The 19,553-nt window shown below is 42.4% G+C and overlaps 1 protein-coding gene across 2 annotated transcripts; it reads right to left on the reverse strand.

Annotated features, from left to right (window-relative positions):
• Window positions 1–3,247: 3,247 nt before the first annotated feature.
• LOC106602476 (uncharacterized) lies at window positions 3,248–19,325 on the reverse strand. Of its 2 annotated transcripts, XM_045717592.2 has the most exons (7): window positions 14,232–19,325; window positions 13,872–13,999; window positions 13,512–13,682; window positions 10,800–10,961; window positions 10,331–10,442; window positions 6,256–6,349; window positions 3,248–4,693 (listed from the first exon to the last, which is right to left on the reverse strand). In XM_045717592.2, exons 1-7 carry the CDS (start codon window positions 14,239–14,241, stop codon window positions 4,669–4,671), a joined length of 702 nt encoding a protein of 233 aa, XP_045573548.1. In that variant the 5' UTR covers window positions 14,242–19,325; the 3' UTR covers window positions 3,248–4,668. The 2 variants fall into 2 exon arrangements, with proteins under 2 accessions (XP_045573548.1, XP_014050623.2); XM_014195148.3 differs by lacking the exon at window positions 3,248–4,693 and having other exon boundaries at window positions 4,952–6,349.
• Window positions 19,326–19,553: the final 228 nt, after the last annotated feature.

Consider the following 19,553-nt stretch of genomic DNA (forward strand, 5'->3'; position numbering starts at 1 on the left):
ACCACTGTGATACAAAAGAATGTACCATCGGTGTGCTTAAGGACCATGTGGATGCCTCAGAGCGGTCAGGTAGGCTGTTCAATGGTTTCAGGACCACTTGGACACCCCAGAGCGTGCGGACAGGCTAGTGAAGGCAAAGCTTCTGACCAGCACAATGCAATGTTGCTTTCTGTGTGTTGTGCTTTTTCTCAGCGTTGTAAAAGCAAGCAGAGCAGAAACTGGCTACTCTTTATTTGAATGATGAACCTGGCAAGGTAACTGCTGTTTGAATGATTTATTCCCAATGCTGAACTTGTAGTGTAACTGACATGTAACGTTAGACATTTACATTTTTTTACATTTGACATTTTAGTCATTTAGCAGACGCTCTGCTAATGTTTCATCCCCTCTCTACTGAAGTTCTGTCTGAAGAGAATGAACTAGCTCGCTAGTAGCTACCACAGCCAGTTCAGCTCTATCCTCTAGCTAAATGTATCTAACAGCTGTTGTGTGTATGGAAATGTTTCGTAGGCTTTTTGACCCGTTTCAACAGAAGTAAATTAACTTAGCTAGTTTTCGCCAGTTGATGCACCATTAGAGCTAGCCAAAAATTGGCTATCGTTAGCTAGCTTGCTCACTAACTTTAGGTATTATTTTTGCCTCAATCACACTAGACCTGAATCAAATGATGAACCCAGCGGCCAAATGATTGAAGACTGCTATTCTGACGTTTGTTTACAGTGCAATGTGGGTATAGCAATGTAATGTTATTGATCTGTCAGTTTCCCTAGCTAATTCCCCACTTTTCTCACTGACACGGTATAAACAGCTCTACAGACTACAATGTCATGGTGCACAGTCAGTACCCAACACAATATTGATGATGATTGATGGACTATATATACACAAAAGTATATGGACATCACTTTAAATTTGTGGATTTGGCTATTTCAGCCACACCCGTTTCTGACAGATGGATAAAATCAAGCAAACAGCCATGCAATTTCCATAGACAAACATTGGCAGTAGAATGGCCTTACAGAAATTCTCAGTGACTTTCAACGTGGCACCGTCATAGGATGCCACCTTTCCAACAAGTCAGTTTCTCAAATTTCTGCCCTGCTAGAGCTGCCCCGGTCAACTGTAAGTACTGTTATTGTGAAGTGTAAACATCTAGGAGCAACGACGCGAAGTGGTAGGTCACACAGCTCACAGAACGGGACCGCAGGGTGCTGAAGCTCGTAGAGAGTAAAAATCATCTGTCCTCAGTTGCAACACTCACTACCGAGTTCCAAACTGTGTCTGGAAGCAACTTCAGCACAAGAACTGTTCGTTGGGAGCTTCAAGAATTGGGTTAAGTTTAATAAGTTTAATGTTAAGTATTACTGAGAATGCTAACAGTAACAAAATATGTATATTAAGCAATGAAAGTAACAAAATATCCCAAAACTGCCCTCTTGAATCAACTACAGCGACAGTAGGTGGAAAATCATGTTAGATTCTATTCTGAGTAAACTATCTCTTTAAAGATGGTATAGTGTGCTTGAAACAAGAACACTTACTTTCAGATGGAAGTAGAGGTTCGAAGTTCTTTTTGCTAAGTATCCGACTTGCTGTTTGCCATGTTTGCAAATGGGTTTGAATTACTCTGCAGTATTTTCAGGTATCATAATGTATTGCAGCTTTCAACCATTTCAGTGACATGTTGAAAGAGTCATACAGTAGTTCAGCATCAACTTTTTTTATACTTCTGTACAAAATATCATTGGTTAAATTGGTTTGACTTGATTTTGTACACCTGGAGCAATGGACATTCAGGATAATGGACATTTACAAAATGTTCAGATAGAAATGTATTGTGTAGATCAAATGACGGTCAGGTGAATTGGAATAGTATTCGGGATTGTGTGTGCTCTATTCATTCTCTTTAACATGCAGACAACACACACACACACACCGGCATCACATTCTGACATTCTTTTATGTCAGGGCTGTTCAATGTCGGTCCTGGATGGCCAAAACCCTTCTGGTTTTCATCCTCTCCTTCTAATAAGGGACTAATTCAGACCTGGGACACCAGGAAAATGTAGTTAACTGGCAGGTAGAAACAAAAACCATAAGTGTTTCGGTCCTCCAGGACCAGAATTGAACAGCCCTGCTTTATGTGCAAAAAAAATAAAGGTGATCAAATCTGTTAATAAATTAGAATGTTGTCATTTTGATATTTAGACTTTTTATTTTGCTTGTTTACCATTCAAAATAAAAATTGGCTTTCTTCGAACCTGTAGGTTTCTGTCCTTTCCACCGTTGGGATAAAGCCAGCCATTCTTTTTAGGTAATGTCTGTACTGAGCTTGAAAGATACTTATCATAGCCTTTTCTCATTTGGCATTGCTCAACTTCTGCGTCCTCTGGCCTCCCTCGCCTCCTTTTGAAAAAGGTAATTGAGTAGAGGGAACGTGAACGAAAATGCGCTTGTTTTAAATGCAACTCACCTTCTCCACTTGTGCGTCATCAGGCAAATTACGTTTACAGGGGTGGATCGCAAAATAAATGTGTAAAGTGACAAATTTAGTTGTGCAAGACAAGTAGCATACAGATCTGGGATAACTAATAGTTTTAACTATGCTTTGTAGAAAGTAACTTTGTTTCCCGAAAGTAACTATTTGTCAGAGGAAAAAAGTTACTTTGGAGATGACTACACTTATTTGAATACAGATCCCAAAAAATGACAACTTTTTAAAACTATTTGAATACATATCTCAGAAAGCAACTACTTATTTAAAATATCAGGAAGTGACTACTTTTCTGAAACTGTTGTATTGGCTGTCTTCAACTAATGGCAGGGTTGTACAGTGCCTAAAGAGAAAGTATTCACACCGCTTTACTTTTTCCACATTTTGTTGTGTTACAGCCTGAATTTGAAATGTATTTATTTGAGATTTTGTGCCACTGACCTACACACAATACCCCATAATGTCAAAGTGGAATTATGGTTTTAGAAATGTTTACATATTAAAAATGATAAGCAGAAATGTACTGTCAATAAGTATTCAACCCATGGCAAGCCTAAATAAGTTCAGGAGTAAAAAATTTGGATCCGACCCTTTTTTTTCTCCTCCAATTTTCGCTTAAAATGACATACCAAAATCTAACTGCCTGAAGCAAGTATATGCATATTCTTGATACCATTTGAAAGGAAACACTTAAGTTTGTGTCAATGTGAAATTAATGTAGGAGAATAACACATTAGATCTGGTAAAAGATAATACAAAGAAAAATACATCCATTTTATTTTTCATCATCTTTGAAATGCAACGGAAAGGCCATAATGTACTATTCCAGTTTAGGCGCAATTTAAATGTTGGTCACTAGATGGCAGTGTATGTGCAAAGTTTTAGACTGATCCAATGAACCATTGCATTTCTGCCAAATGCTGTATCAAGTCTGCCCAAATGGTTTGTTAATACATTTTCAAGTTCATAACTGTGCACTCTCCTCAAACAATAGCATGGTATTCTTTTACAGTAATAGCTACTGTAAATTGGACAGTGCAGCTAGACTAACAAGAAAACAAGCTTTCTGCCCATATCAGATGTCCTAGGACAGGTTCTTGTTACTTACAACCTCATGCTAATCACATTAGCTCACCCGTCACGCAGGGGGGACACCGATCCTGTTTAAATGAGGGACTTAGCAATCAAAAAAAATCTTACCCCAAGACACTTCGCATAATATGTCAGCTAAAGAATGGTTCTCAGATATCCCCTGTGTACATCTCAGGCCACCCTGATATGATTTCTCCCCATTGTGGACACTCCTATGTTTGATAAGGTTACTCTGGAAGGAGAAGCTCTTGTAACATAGTTTGCACTTGAAAGGCCTCTCCTTGGTATGAACAGTTTGGTGCTTCTTCACATAGTTCGCCTCAGCGAAGCACTTCCCACACGTGGGGCAGGCGTATGGCTTGTCGGCGTCCGTCCTAATGCTCGGCCTCCCACGTTGTGACCCAATGACACCAGAGGAGGTAGAAGCAGGAGCCACCACCCTTTGAGCTCCCTTAGTCATTGAGCTCCCTGCTTGACCTCTAGCCATTGTTTGGGTGTTGTTGGGATTGTCTTCAGTGTTATAGGCTAGGTACCTATCATGGTGAAAGCCCATCCTGACCCTGTCTGTATTGGTGGGATAACCATGAGGCAGCTGAGGAAGGCTAGACCCAGACCTTCTATGAACCCAGTCGCCAGGCATTAGAGGAGATCTTGAAGGAGAAAGACTTCCTGTTAGACTCCCATCAGGGTGGTCTCCCACCACTCTCTGTGAAGGCTGAAGCCCAGGGTGACCTGCTCTGTTCATCATGGATACTGTGGTGTTTGTATCATAGGAACAGGAGGGTCTATCTCTATCAGCCCCAGGCCCTGCTTCATCCCTGCACTGAGACTGTGAAGAGAAGGGTCTGGGCTGCAGACTGGATCCCTGACTGGAGCCTCTGTCTATCTGATGACCACCAGGACTGAGGTTGTTCAGTCCACCTGTTCACTGGTTGTATTCTGTGTGGTGGTGGGGTCTCTGTCGATTGCGTTTGGGTCCTGGTTCCGACTCGCGAAGGAAGTGTGACGGCTCCTGATCCGGGGCCAGGGTTTGTGACCAGCCGCCTCAAGGGTCCGGTCTCTCCCGCCAGGAACACCAGTTATCAGCAGGTCCTCATGGACTGCAGACTGTAAACACAAATTGAACAGAAAACTATAAAGGTTTATATAAGAAGCTCTTTGCTGTACACACAGAAACATGACATTATAAAATGTTAACCAGTCAAGCCTCTAACACTGTGATTCAAGTACCTAACAATATGGAGCCATTGGAGTTTATTATTTAAAAAATTACATGTGTTGACTCAAGAATTAAGTATAATGTTTTGGTTAGACTGAGATAAGGAAAACTCAGTCCCTGCAATGATACAAACATAGCCTAGTCAGTCAGAATAGTAAATGTTGTATTTAATTTCAACTAAATGGTCATACACTCACATAGTGAAGTACAGAACTTTAATTGTACAAAGCAACATGTGACAATAAGAATAACTTTTCTCACTATGGTAACTACCTTTTCTGAAAATCTGGTACCCTACCTTTGACAAAATACATTTTTGAATACTTTGGAAAAGGTTCAGCATTGCATTACACTGCTTCACTACTACATGTCAAGTAAACAAATTAAGGCACTCATTTTCTCAATATAAAAGACTGGCATCAAACAACTGGACAAGGTTGTCACTTCATCAGTGAAGCATTTTTACAGACACCATCACACCAACCATCACCATATCATCTACTCTGTCTCATCATACTCATTCTTTCCTCAGTTCACCTCATCCAGTTTCCCACTACATCCAAAACAAACAGAATTAACATCAAAATAACGAATACTACATTACATGACACTACACATGGGCCGTGTGCATTTTCTGCTGGTGTATCCTGAGGTAGCTCCTCTCTGAGAACTTCTTCTCGCAGTGAGTACAGGCGAACGGGCTCTTTCGTGTGGATCTTCAGCTAGTGCGAGAACCACTTCTCACACTGGGGGAGCTCTAGAATTTCACTCTTGTGTGGACTCTCTGGTGCCTCTTCAGGTTGGACGAGTGTGAAAAACTGGACTTGCACAGGTGGCAGCCAAATGGCTTCTCCCCTGTGTGAACCCTCTGGTGGATCTCCACCTGTTTGGGGAAACTGAAAGTTTTCCCACAGAATGAACACGGGAAGCGCTTCTCTTTGCCACCGGATCTACTGATAGCGTCACTACTACTGTCATTTGTCAATGGGCTGGTGTAGCTATTTAGTGTTGAGGCACTGGCATTGTCTGAGATCTGGTTTAACATTAGGAGAGTGTGAGGAGGATGAAGGCCAGGGAGTGTCTGTGTTGTCACAGGGTCCATGTTCCAGTTGATAGATCCTATAGAAGGCAGGCTGAAGGCAGCACCTGTTAGGGGGTTAACCTGAGGTGCCATCAGTCTCTCTGAATCACAACTATAGGAGCAGGATGGCGCATCGCTAGCCGAGTCTGTCTGTTGTCAGTTTGTCATACGGACACCTCACCGTCCCCACAGACCAAATCTAAGCCTCGCCCTGGTCTCAGCCAGTCTGTTGTCATGGAGACTTTGTTCGGTTGTTGTTCTGTGTTCGACTGTCTGTTTATGGTTGTGGTTAACAGTGTTGTTCCCCAGCCCAGAGTTGAGGACGCTGTCCCATCCACTGACCTCCACAATGTCATCTCTGTTCCTGACCTGCTCAGTGATGTTGTCCCCTGGGCTGCACCTGTCTGTGTCTGGGAATCCAAGATGGCTGCCCAGTCTCCTGTGTTAGCCTCCAGCCAACCACCTGCAGGAAGAGGTTACAAAGTAGACTTCACAAACATGGTAGAGAACTCAACATATGTATTTATTAGGGATCCCCATTAGCTGCTGCTCTTCCTGGGGTCCAAACACATTAAGGCACTTACATCACACACAAAACAAAAGCTAAAACAGTACATCATATAACATTATTACACCGCTACATACCTACAATGCAAAATGTATAATACCACCATACAACAATATTACAATGTATGTGTGTGTAGAGTGCATGTGCTAGCGTGTGTGTGTGTCTCTTCACTTGTCCCCACTGTTCCATAAGGTGTATTTATCTGTTTTTTTCTACTGCTTGCATCAGTTACCTGACGTGGAATAGAGTTCCATGTTGTCATGGCTCTATGTAGTACTGTGCACCTCCCCTAGTCTGTTCTGGACTTTGGAACTGTGAAGAGACCTCTGGTGGCATGTCTTGTGGGGTATGCATGGGTGTCCTAGCTGTGTGCTAGTAGTTTAAAACAGACAGCTCGGTGCTTTCAGGTTGGCAACTTTTCTTACAAAAACAAGTAGTGATGAAGTTAATCTCTCCTCCACTTTGAGCCATGAGAGATTGACATGCATATCATTAATGTTAGCTCTCCGTGTACATTTATGGCCAATGAAAAAATCATTCAAGTAGTTGGCAATATCAGTGGGTTTTGTAATGAATGAGCCATCTGATTCAATTAATGATTGATCTGAGTTACCCTTTTTGCCCAACATTTTATTTAAGGAGGTGCTCCAAAGCATTTTACTATCATTCATCTTTGTTTCATAGTATAGTTTCTTATTTTTATTCAGTTTAGTCACATTTGCAGTATGTTTGCCAATCGGTTGTGCAGCCAAACTTATTTGCCATTCCTTTCGCCTCATCCCTCAAAACCATAAAAATGTTTAATTCCTCATCAATCCAAGGGAATTCAACAGTGAAGTAATTTTCTTAATGGATGCATGCTTATTAGTAAATGGAATAAGCAATTTCATAAATGTGTCAAGTACAGTGTCTGGTTGCTCCTCATTACACACTATAGACCAGTAAATATTATTTATATCAACAACATACAAATCACTACAAAACTTATTGTATGACCTCTTATACACTATATTAGGCCCAACCTTTGGAACTTTGGTTTTCCTAGATATGGCTACTATATTGTGATCACTACGTCCGATGGATTTGTATACTGCTTTCAAGCTAATTTCGGCAGCATTAGTAAAGATGTGATCAATATATGTTGAGGATTTCATTCCTGTGCTGTTTGTAACTACCCTGGTAGATTGACTAATGGCAGGCACTGGTTACAGTTTGAAGCTTTTTCTTGAGTGGGCAGCCTGATGAAAGCTAGTCAATATAGAAATTCAGAGAAAATATACCTCCCTGTTGATATCACATACATTATAAAGCATTTCACACACATTATCCTGATATTGACTGTTAGCTTCTCACAAGAATGGCCTTTAGGTGAGGCAGATGAACCTGTAGCCACATTACTTCAACAGTATTCAATATGAGATCCTCTCTAAGCTCTACAGGAATGTGGTTCTGAATATAGACCACAACACCGCTTCCGTTGGCATTTCTGTCTTTTCTGTAGATGTTATAACCATGTATTGCCGCCACTATTATCAAAGGTTTTATCTAAGTGCGTTTCAGAGTCAGAATATGAATGTAATCTGTTACTAGCAAGTTATTGATTTCATGAACCTTGTTTCTTAATGTGGGCTATTTTCAGCACTTTTCTGGGATGCTTAATAGTTTTTATTGCTTTAATGGGAAGCTGATCAGAAGTAAACATGACAATGTTATTTCTGTTTGAGTTGAAAGTGCAGGGTGGGATGCGCACAGTGTACCGCCTACTAGGGCTCAGTGCTAAGAGTAGAACTCTCGTTCATAGGCACACGATTACTGCAAACAACAGCTGTAGGATCAACAGAGGCATTCAGGGCAGTTAGAGGGACATACATTAAGTTACTTACATTATGGCTGACAATGTACTTTTGCAGCAGCACTCCGACAACTCAGTGACAGAATGGTAGGGATAATCTGAGCTGGACTTGGGTCATTGATGAGTCATTGTTTTTTTGAGTCAAGTTCATACGTTATAATGTGTGTTTTTCTATGTAAACATACATTTTATTGATTTCATGAATGAGGAACAAACAATAGCCAGGTGCATCACTATTCCCATTGAATATCTATTACTCTACAGTATGTAGGCTATACAGTACCTTCAGAGGGTATTCACACCTCTTGACTTTTTCCACATTTTAAGACCTACACACAATACCCCATAATGTCAAAGTGGAATTAAGTTTAGACATTTTTACAAATTCATAAAATATTTAAAGCTGAAATATCTTGAATTAATAAGTACACAACCCTTTTTTTATGGCAAACCTAAGTAAGTTCAGGAGTAAAAATGTGCTTAACAAGTCACATCATAAGTTGCTTGGACTCACTGTGTGAAATACGTGTTTAACATGACTCATCTCTGTATCCCACACATACAGATAATTAAAAGGTCCCTCAGTCGAGCAGTGAATTTCAAACACAGATTCAACCACAAAGACCAGGGAGGTTTTCCAATGCCTCGCAAAGAAGGGCACCTATTGGTAGATGGATAAACAAAAAAGCAGACATTGAATATCCCTTTGAGCATCGTGAAGTTATTAATTACACATCGGATGTTGTATCAATACACCCAGTCACTACAAAGATACAGGTGTCCTTCCTAACTTGGTTGCGGAGAGGAAGGAAACCACTCAGGAGATTTCCACCATGATGCCAACAGTGACTTTAAAACAGTTTTCTCCTGTCACAGCCGTTAAACTAAACTAAGTATGAATCAACAACATTGTTGTTACTCCACAATACCAACCTAAATGACAGAGTGAGAAGGAAGCCTGTACAGAATACAAATATTCCAAAACATGCATCCTGTAGGGCCTCCCGAGTGGTGCAGCAGTCTAATGCACTGCATCACAGTGCTAGAGGCGTCACTACAGATCCGGGTTCGATCCCGGGCTGCGGCGCACAATTGGCCCAGCGTCGTCCGGGTTAGGGGAGGGTTTGGCCGGCTGGGATGTCCTTGTCCTATCGCGCTCCAGCGACTCCTTGTGGCCGGGCGTAGGCACTCTGACTTCGGTCGCCAGCTGTACAGTGTTTCCTCTGACATATTGGTGTGGCTGGCTTCCGGGTTAAGTGAGCAGTGTGTCAAGAAGCAGTGCGGCTTGGCGGGGTCGTGTTTCGGAGGACACATGGCTCGCGACCTTTGCCTCTCCCGAGTCCATACAGGAGTTGCAGCGATGGGACAATTGGATATCACGAAAAATGTGTTTTAAAAAAGTACCTCCCACCCAAAAAATAAACATAAGAAAAACATGCATCCTGTTTGCAACAAGGTACTAAATTAAAACTGCAAAAAATATGGCAAAGAAATTAACTATGTCCTGAATACAAAGTGTTATGTTTGTGGCGGATCCAGTACCACTCTTCATATTTTCAAGCATGGTGGTGGCTGCATCATGTTATTGGTATGCTTGTCATCCGCAAGGACTAGGGAGTTTTTTTGGTAATGAAAATAAATGGAATAGATCCTAGAGAATAAATCCATAGTCAAAATCCTAGAGGAAAACCTGGTTCAGTCTGCTTTCCAACCGACATTGGGAGACAAATTCACTTTTCAGCAGGACTTACCCAGACAGACTCACGGCTGTAATTTCTGCCAAAGGTGATTCTAGGATGTATTGACACAGGAGTGTGAATATTTATGCGACTTAGATATTTCTGAATTTCATTTTTTTATGTCTAAAAACATGTTTTCACTTTGTCATTATGAGGTATTGTGTGTAAATGGGTGAGGATTTGTTATTTATTTAATACATTTTGAATTCAGACTAACACAACAAATGTGGATAAGTCAAGGGGTATGAATACTTACTAAAGGCACTGTATGTATTTCTCCCTTACCTTGCTCCCCCATCTTTAGTCCACTCAGCAGATCAATGCTCTCTGGTCCATCTTCTATTGTCTCCTCTTTGACTAGCAGCAGATCAGGCATCCCATCCTCCATGTCTACTGACTATAAGAGATACAGAGTGAGAGGATGTTGGATCAAGATATCTGATATGAGCACCCAGCTATGAAGCATCTTCTGATTGGGCAATGAGGGACTGCTATGAGTATTATGCAAACATGTTAGTTAATTTGATCACTTGACACTCTTTAATAGTTTTATAATTCAAAGGCATGGTCAAGACCTGGGCCGTATTCACAAAGCATCAGAGTAAGAGTGCTGATCTAGGATCAGGTCCCCATCTGCCTATATAGTCATTCATTATGATCTACAAAGACAAAACTGATCCAGATCAGCACTCCCACTCTGTGGATACATGCCCTGACCTAACACCATACAGACAGTAGTTCACAGTGGACTCACCTCAGTGAGACTGTGTGTGGTCCTGTGCTGCTCAGCTGGTTCCTCTGTGGGTTCAGGAGGAGGTGTAGTCTGGTTGTCCTCCATGACCATGGTCCCCTCAGGGTTCCCCAGACCCTCCTCACACCCCTCCTTCACCAGCAGCACCTCTGGACTCTCTTCCTCCTGTAAGAGACAGGTGATACAGATATATACACCCTCAGGTACATACACAGAGATAATAAACCCACTTTCAACATGGAGTGTTTACCCGTCCCCACTACGTTTGAGTCCTATACTGTAGTTACAGAATGACTTCATTGTTGTTACATCCATCATGGTGGACATACATATGATATTGTGGATAAATAGGAGTCAGCTATGATAAGTCAAAAGTCATCAGACAAACCGGACTAAACTATTTTGACGTGTACAGCAGGTGTTTGTTAGTGTGTGGATATGTGTAGGTATATACTGGTTATAACCCGCTGTCATGTGCAGAATAAGATGAGATTAGGTGTGATGTATACTAAAGAGAGTCAATGAAAGTCTAGAATGAAAAGTCCCATTTTGTGTTTATTAAACATAAACAACTTAAATACACCATATGAAAACCACACACAGGTATGCATCTCTGCATGCCTGGCAGATATCTCAGCTTGGATGTCAGCCCAACACCTCAAGCTCAATCTCGACAGAACAGAGCTGCCCATCTTCCCGGGGAAGGCCTGCCTGCTCCAAGACCTCTCCATCACAGTTGACAACTCCATGGTGTCCCTCTCACAGAGTGCAAAGAACCTTGGTGTGACCCTTGACAACACCCTGTCATTCTCCGCAAAAATCAAAGCAGTGACTCGCTCCTGCAGGTTCATGCTCCACAACATCCCTAGAGTACGACCCTTCCTCGGACAGAAAGTGGCGCAGGTCCTAATCCAGGCTCTTGTCATCTCCAGTCTAGACTACTGCAACTCTCTGTTGGATGGGCTCCCTGCTTGTGCCATCAAACCCCTGCAACTTATCCAGAACGCCGCAGCCCGTCTGGTGTTCAACCTTCCCAAGTTCTTCCATGTCACCACGTTCCTCGACACGCTCCACTGGCATCCAGTAGAAGCTCGCATCCACTACAATACCATATTGGTTGCCTATGGAGCAGCAATGGGAAATGCCCCTCCATACCTCAGCAAAACTCAAACCCTACACACCCCCAACCCGAGCACTCCGTTCTACCACCTCTGGTCTCTTGGCCACATCTGCTCAACCCAGTCAAAGCTCTTCTCTGTTAAGGTACCCCAATGGTGGAACCAGCTTAATGCTGAAGCTAGGACAGCAAAGTCTCTGCCCATCTTCCGAAGACATCTGAGATCCTACCTCTTCAAAGAGTATCTTAAATGAATCCATCCCCCCCAACGTGCTACAACTATGTTGTGTGGTTGTCGCACCCAGCTTTTGTAAGACTAATTGTAAGTCGCTCTGGATAAAAGCGAATGCAAAATGACTCAAATGTAAATATAAAATGTAATGTCTCAACTAAAAATCTGCATTAACTTGATAAACTGCATAATTTCTCATTAAAAGTGTCTTGGGGGAAAAAATTAAGTAGTTGAATGGAAGTAATGAAATAGGCATTTGTGAACATCACATAGCCTACAATGCCTGGATGCAATATTCTACCAGGAATATTCAACACTGAAATCTGTTACTCTCGTTATTCCAAATGCATCTGTGGATCTTTTATGCTGACAACAATGAAAAGTTATCTGTGTCCTTAATGCAGGGTTTGATTTAACATCAGAAGCTATCGAGTGGAATGGTTACTTTCTATGTTATAGAGTGGAATGTTTTTTCTGCTGGTGTATCCTGAGATAGCTCCTCTCAGATACAGGCAAACAGTCTTCCTCCAATGTGGACCTTCAGGTGCATCTTCAGCTGGTTCTGGTAGGAGAACCTCTTCTCACACTACGGGCAGATGTAGGATTTCTCCCCTGTGTGAACCCTCTGATGGATCTTCACCTTCTGGGGTCAGCAGAAGCCTTTGTTACAGAACATGCAGAGGAACCGTTTCTCTTTACTACTGCCTGATGTTGCTCCCTCTCCCTGAGCCTTGGCCCTTTGAGTTCAATAACTGATCGCAGTCATGTGAGTCGGAAGGCCCTATTGATGTGGACACTGTGTTGCGACCTCTGAGCGTGTGTAAAAGGAAGTGGGATGCAACATCCTGATTTGTCTCTAAGTTTTCCCTGTAGTCTAAGAAATGTTTGCCTTGTTAGTGTCCTTCCCCTAAGTGAGTCTCGTCTGATTCCATGTCAGAGGAGAATCACCTTCAACTTTCACAGTCACTATCTACGACTATAACCTCACCTTTCTTATCTAGGCACCCTTCAGAGTACACACTACTACTGTACCGGTTCCATTCCTCTCTAGACAGATCAGTATGGGTCTCTAAACCCAAGGGCATGTTGCCAGGATCCATCTCTGTAGTGTAAGAACAAGACAGATCATCACCACCAGTGTCTAACGCATCACCACAACATCTCCACGGGAATAAACTGTCTTCTGGCTCTGTTGAAATACAGGTAAATACTCTGAACCAGGAGCAGGAGGACAGCCCAGTGTCCCCAACCCCAGCCTCTCTGGGTCTGATCTGTGGTCAGATCCTTTGTGTAAGAGCCTGTGTTTTACAGTTAAAGTCTTGGTGTCCGTCTCTGACTTGAGGACCACGTTCGGCATTAAACTGACCTCCGTGATGCTGCATCGGGACCTGGCCTGGGGCACGTTGGCGAGGTCCCCAGTGGCTACAGGGAGCACCACTCCAGGAGCTTCTCCAGTCTGGATGTCTCTGCTGTGCCGTCGGTCCTCCTCTCTTTCAGACGTCTCCTGCTTCACCCCAGGACCTGCAGCCTCTGCAGACTGACACAAGAAGAGAGGAGGTTATTACCGGTACATGAGTAGAATTGGAAAACTATGTCGTTGGAAAGTCTCACAAGCAGATAAATGAGGATGTACATGTAAGCAGGTGAATAGCGGAAGGGAGCCTTTCTGAAATGAACTGGCCACATTTGATGTACTGTAATTTTGATGTAATACTATTACACTAACCTCTATCACAATAACGTGCTGGGTTGAGGTTCCACTCCCCTCAACAGTGATTGGTTGGTCATCGCGCCATGTATTGTGTCCCACTGGCTTCACAAAGCTTCTGTGGCCTCCAGTGAGATGTCCTTCACCTGAGAGAGTGATTGGGGGAAATAGGTGGTTAGGTACTCTGCTGTCAATGCTCATGTTTTCAAAGAGTAAATAATAGGAAATCTATTATCTGGTTAGAATGTGAGTGTCTTTCAGCAAGTTTGCCAAGTAATCAGGAGAACTATAGCATACTACATGTGATTAAGACATCTAAAGTCAAAAATCTGCATATGTGAACGGGGCGAAAGGCCCCTCAACCTCTGCAAAATGTACCTCTTGCCATTCCTGTATATCGGTCGAGGATCTTGACACTACTGGGACGACTGGTAAGGACGCGCTCTCCTCTCTGCACGCTCCACCTTCAATTCGAGTTTCTGTAGTTTCCTCTGCAATGCCCTGTTTTATTTCTGGCTTTGAGTTATTTCCAAACGAAACACTGCATAGTCGTCGTCTACGAGTTTACAGATCTCTGCCACGGCTGCATTCGCTAGCACCTCCATAATGAAGGCTATTTGAGTGTGAAAAACCATAGTTAGCAGCTAGTTAGCGTTACCTAGATAACAGATGTATCACCCAAGTCCTGTCTCCGACACGAATTAAAGACTACCTGGGATAAGTATGTAATGCTGTGTAGTTAAGTCATGTTTTGAGGTCGTGTGTTAATTAATATATATAACTAATAAAACCGCTAACGTTGAAGTTGTTCTTGGTCACTGTTCACTTCCGTTTACACTTCTGTGGTTTTAAATGGCGGTTGGCAATCAACTTTAGTCATGCATTACCTCCACCAACTGGACTGGAATGTGAACCAGCGACAGGGAACGTGTCTGAAGTTGAACTCTACCCAATCAAACCCTGCCTTCTCCCCAAGGAAACGGAATACATAAATTAATACAATATCAGCGTAAGGTTTAATTTTTTTTTAAATATATTTAACTCCTCAATACCATTATTCCTAATAGCAAATTGTATCTTTGCCTCCCATATCGCTGCCACTGAAATGGAACGCGTTCCACTGTCTCCATCTCCTGGCAGTGATTACACTTTCCAGTTGGATGTTTCCCTACTGATTTCAAAGTGCTGTTGAGTCTTATGAGTCTCAGCCTTGTGATTAGACTTTCCTTCCTTCTCTTGACCTGAGGACCTCCCCCACCTTTTCCTGGATCTTATACAGGTGTCTTCCCTTCTCCTCCCTGTTCCACAACTCCTGCCATTTAAAAATAAATAAAAATCACTTCTTATTAAGCCCTTGGCCTCTCCTTTACTGAAGAGAAAGGATCTTATTGGTTGGCCTCGTAGCTTAAAGAGTATGTGGTTAAAATAAATGTCATCTGCCCCTTAGAACCAAATGATCTGGTTTTAAACAGCCTGTGTGGCATCGATATGAGTTAGAAACATTAATTCTAGTGTCGAGATTTACTAAAGTATAAATAGGATAATGTTGGTCATAAAGTCACAGTTGTATGGATCTGTGCAAAACTGCTAATTACAGTAAGCGTATATTTTTTATTTGAAGGATTCTTTCACGATGAAAGAAGGCCCATATGTTTTGAATAAAGATGAGGGCCAATTGTTTCCATAGCCGTATCGCAAGCAATGATTATTTACATTCAAACACAGAGTCGCATGAGCCAGTCGTGGGCAAAGTTAATCGCTGAAAACTGTAGGGAGAAGGCATAATTTCCAATGTATTGTGGAAAAGTGTGCATGAAATTCAACTACACTGAACAAAAAATATAAACAAAACATAAAGTGCTGGTCCCATGTTTCATGAACTGAAATAAAAGATCCCAGAAATGTTACATACGTATACAAATGATTTCTCTCAAATTTTGTGCACAAATTTGTTTACATCCCTGTTAGTGAGCATTTTATCCTTTGTCATGATAATCCATCCACCGGCCAGTATGGCATTTCAAGAATCTGATTGAACAGCATGATCATTACACAGGTGCACCTTGTGCTGGGGCCAATAAAAGGCCACTCTAAAATGTGCAGTTTGCACAATGCCACAGATGTCTCAAGTTGAGGGAGCATGTAATTGGCATGCTGACTGCAGTAATGTCCACCAGAGCTGTTGCCAGAGAAGTCAATGTTCATTTCTCGACCATAAGCTGCCACCATCGTTTTAGAGAATTTGGCAGGACATCCAACTGGCCTCACAACTTCAGACCACGTGTAACCACACCAGCCCAGGACCTCCACATCTGGGGTGGGGGGTATTTCTGTCTGTAATAAAGCTCTTTTGTTGGGGTTAAACTCATTCCCATGGCTGCGCCCCTGCCCAGTCATGTGAAATCCATAGATTAGGGACTAATTCAGGTATTTCAATTCACTGATTTCCTTATATGAACTAAAACTGCATTGCTGGTTAAGGGCTTGTAAGTAAGCATTTCACTGTAAGGTCTACACCTGTTGTATTCGGGGCATGTGACAAAATGTGATTTGAACTCAAAGTCTCAAATTGTTGCATGTTGCATTTATATTTTTGTTAAGTATAGATGGAAAGCTGAAATTAGTATAACAGCCTGACATTTAAACCACACCCGATTTTAGAAAATTCACATACTATAAAAATGTCCTATTTTCGCATAATGAGAATGCGTCATGCGCGATTGGGTTGTTTTGCGTTATTGGTTAACTTCGGTAGCACATCCCCATATCTGATTATCAGCTGTTGTCAAAGCCAAAATGAGTATGACATTAAAAGTACAGTCAATTTTCTAAATGTCACAATACAACATTTTTTTTTTTTTCATATACTCAAACAGTACTATTTAGGACACAAGTATGGGTATTCGGACACGCCCACTGTGCGTTTGAGCTACATACTTCTCGGTTTTACAGTTGGATTCTATTTCTTTTGCATCTGCTGGTACCAACCATTTGTCTGTGTGATTAACAAGGGCTGAGCTAGAGCGGTGTTTGTGAGAGAAGGGCTGATCCAGAAGGGGCCTGGGGCCAGGTCTTTTTTTTTTTTTTTACAAAAATGTCTGAAAAATTATTAAATGCTGAGACTCACATGTAACATGTTCTGCTCTAGACTTATAACCTCTTGGTGTAATGGTTAAGGTGTCCACCAGCTACCCAGACAGCTGATGAAACTGTGTGTTTGCACAACAGAATAATTACTGCACAAACTGTCAGAAACCGTCTCAGGGAAGCTCATCGTTCTCATCAGGGTCTTGACCAGAGTGCAGTTCGGCGCTGTAACCGACTTCAGTGGGAAAATGCTAACCTTCAATGGCCACTGGCACACTGGAGAAGTGTGCTCTTCACAGATGAATCCCGATTTCAACTCTACCGGACAGATGGCAGACGTATGGCGTCGTGTAGGCGAGTGGTTTGCTGATGTCAACGTTGTGAACAAAGTGACCCATTGTGGCGGTGGGGTTATGGTATGGGCAGGCATAAGCTACAGACAACGAACACAATTGCTTTTTATCGATGGCAATTTGAATGCACAGAGATACCGTGACGAGATCCTGAGGCCCATTGTCGTGCCATTCATCCGCCGCCATCACCTCATGTTTCAGCATGATAATGCACGGCCCCAAGTTGCAAGGATCTGTACACAATTTCTCGATGCTGAAAATGTCCACATTCTTCCATGGCCTGCATATTCACCAGAAATTTCACCCATTGAACAAGTTTGGGATGCTCTGGATCGACATGTACGACAGTGTGTTCCAGTTCCCGCCAATATCCAGAAACTTCGCATGGTCATTGAAGAGGGACAACATTCCACAGAACACAATCAACAGCCTGATAAACTCTATGCGCAGGAGTCGCTAGCGCGAGATGGGACAAGGACATCCCGGTGGGCCAAACCCTCCCCTAACCCTGACGACGCTGGGCCAAATGTGCCCCCCGGTCGCGGCCGGCTGCGACACAGCCCGGGATCTAACCTGGATCTGTAGTGACGCCTCAAGCACTTCAGTGCTAACCAGACTGCTAACCAGACTGCTCGAGCGCATGTTGATTTTGTCCACCCACACCAGACACGATCAGGACACGCTGGTTGAAATATCAAAATGAACTCTGAACCAACTGTATTAATTTGGGGATAGGTCAAAAGCATTAAACATGTATGGCAATTTAACTAGCTAGATTGCTGTTGCTAGATCATTTGTCCTGGGATATAAACATTGGGTTGTTATTTTACCTAAAAATGCACAAGGTCCTCTACTCCGACAATTAATCCACAGATAAAAGGGTAAACAGAGTTTGTTTCAAGTCATCTCTCTTCCTTCAGGCTTCTTCTTCGGACTTCATATGGCAGTTAGTTGGCAACCAATTTTAAGGTGCATTACCACCAACAACTGGACTGGAGTGTGGACCTCAGTTCATCTTTCAATCACCCACGTGGGTATATGCTCCTAAAAACCATTGAGGAGAGGCGGGACTTGCAGCACATTATGCGTCACAAATAGAACACATTTTAGCGCCTGGCTAAGCAAACGCTTGTTGAGGTCGCAAGCAGTGTGGGCGCAATGATTAAGGTCTACAGCTTGTTAAACCGCTGTGCCACTCGGGAGGCCTTACCATTTTTTTTAAAGGTATCTGTGACCAACAGATGCATATCTGTATTCCAAGTCATGAGCAAAGATCTGGGCCTAATTAATTTATTTCAATTGACTGATTTCCTTATATGAACCGTAACTTAGTGAAATTGTTACATTTATATTTTGTTCAGTGTAAGTAATCATTAATGATTTGCATTCTCAATTACTGTAGCATTCTGTTACTGCATGACAATGCACATTTGTTATAGCCTACAATTGTAATGTTAATTGTCTTTATGGCCAAAGACACTCCCTTGAGAGCAGCTCTGTTCCGTTGGCTAAAGCGCGTTACTTCTCGTGACCCCAGTCGAACCAAGCGCAAAGCTCAATCCCTCCGGCAGATGGGGGTACACCCTATGATAAGGAAGTCACTCCTCACAACCTTGACTGAATACACTTTCCCTCGCTTACTCTCCACCCACTCCGAGATATCATACGGGTCAGACAAAACCCCATGGTCGACTTTTCCCTTGATTCGTACTCCAATCAACAAAGAATTGATCGTGGACAGGTTGCAGATTTCTCGTCCCCAACTCAGCTTTTTTTCCTCATGCTCCACAAACACAGCAGCAGCCGCAACTTGTGGCTCTGAAGCCGCTCCTCCATTTTAAAAAAAATACTTGTTCCTCACTCTCTTCAACTTAAGACGTAAGGAAATCAGCCTCAGTAGTTGTTTAATACGAAAAACCAACACTAGATTTATATTCGGAAGACGTAGGTTTGAGATTGGCGCCATTCTTCCGCGTCATGACTCTCACCCTTCTTGCTGAAGTCCAGTGCTTACCTGCATCTCAGCTGTCTGGTGGCTCTCCTGTCAAGCAGAATTTTGCCCACTTCCGTTTACACTGAAGAGAAAATATCTTATTGGTTGGCGTCAGCTCAAAGGGTGTGGTTCTTTGAAATACCGTACTGTTTATTAAGTTACACATCAAACCTCCAATGATCAGTATCTTTCAAGCTGAGAGCAGACTTGTTTAGAAAGAATAGTGTTAGTAAGAATAGAGTAGAAAATAATAGAATGAATGACTAT

The sequence above is a fragment of the Salmo salar genome, chromosome 04 (assembly GCF_965601325.2).
Source record: "Salmo salar chromosome 04, fSalSal1, whole genome shotgun sequence".
Classification (NCBI taxonomy): domain Eukaryota; kingdom Metazoa; phylum Chordata; class Actinopteri; order Salmoniformes; family Salmonidae; genus Salmo; species Salmo salar.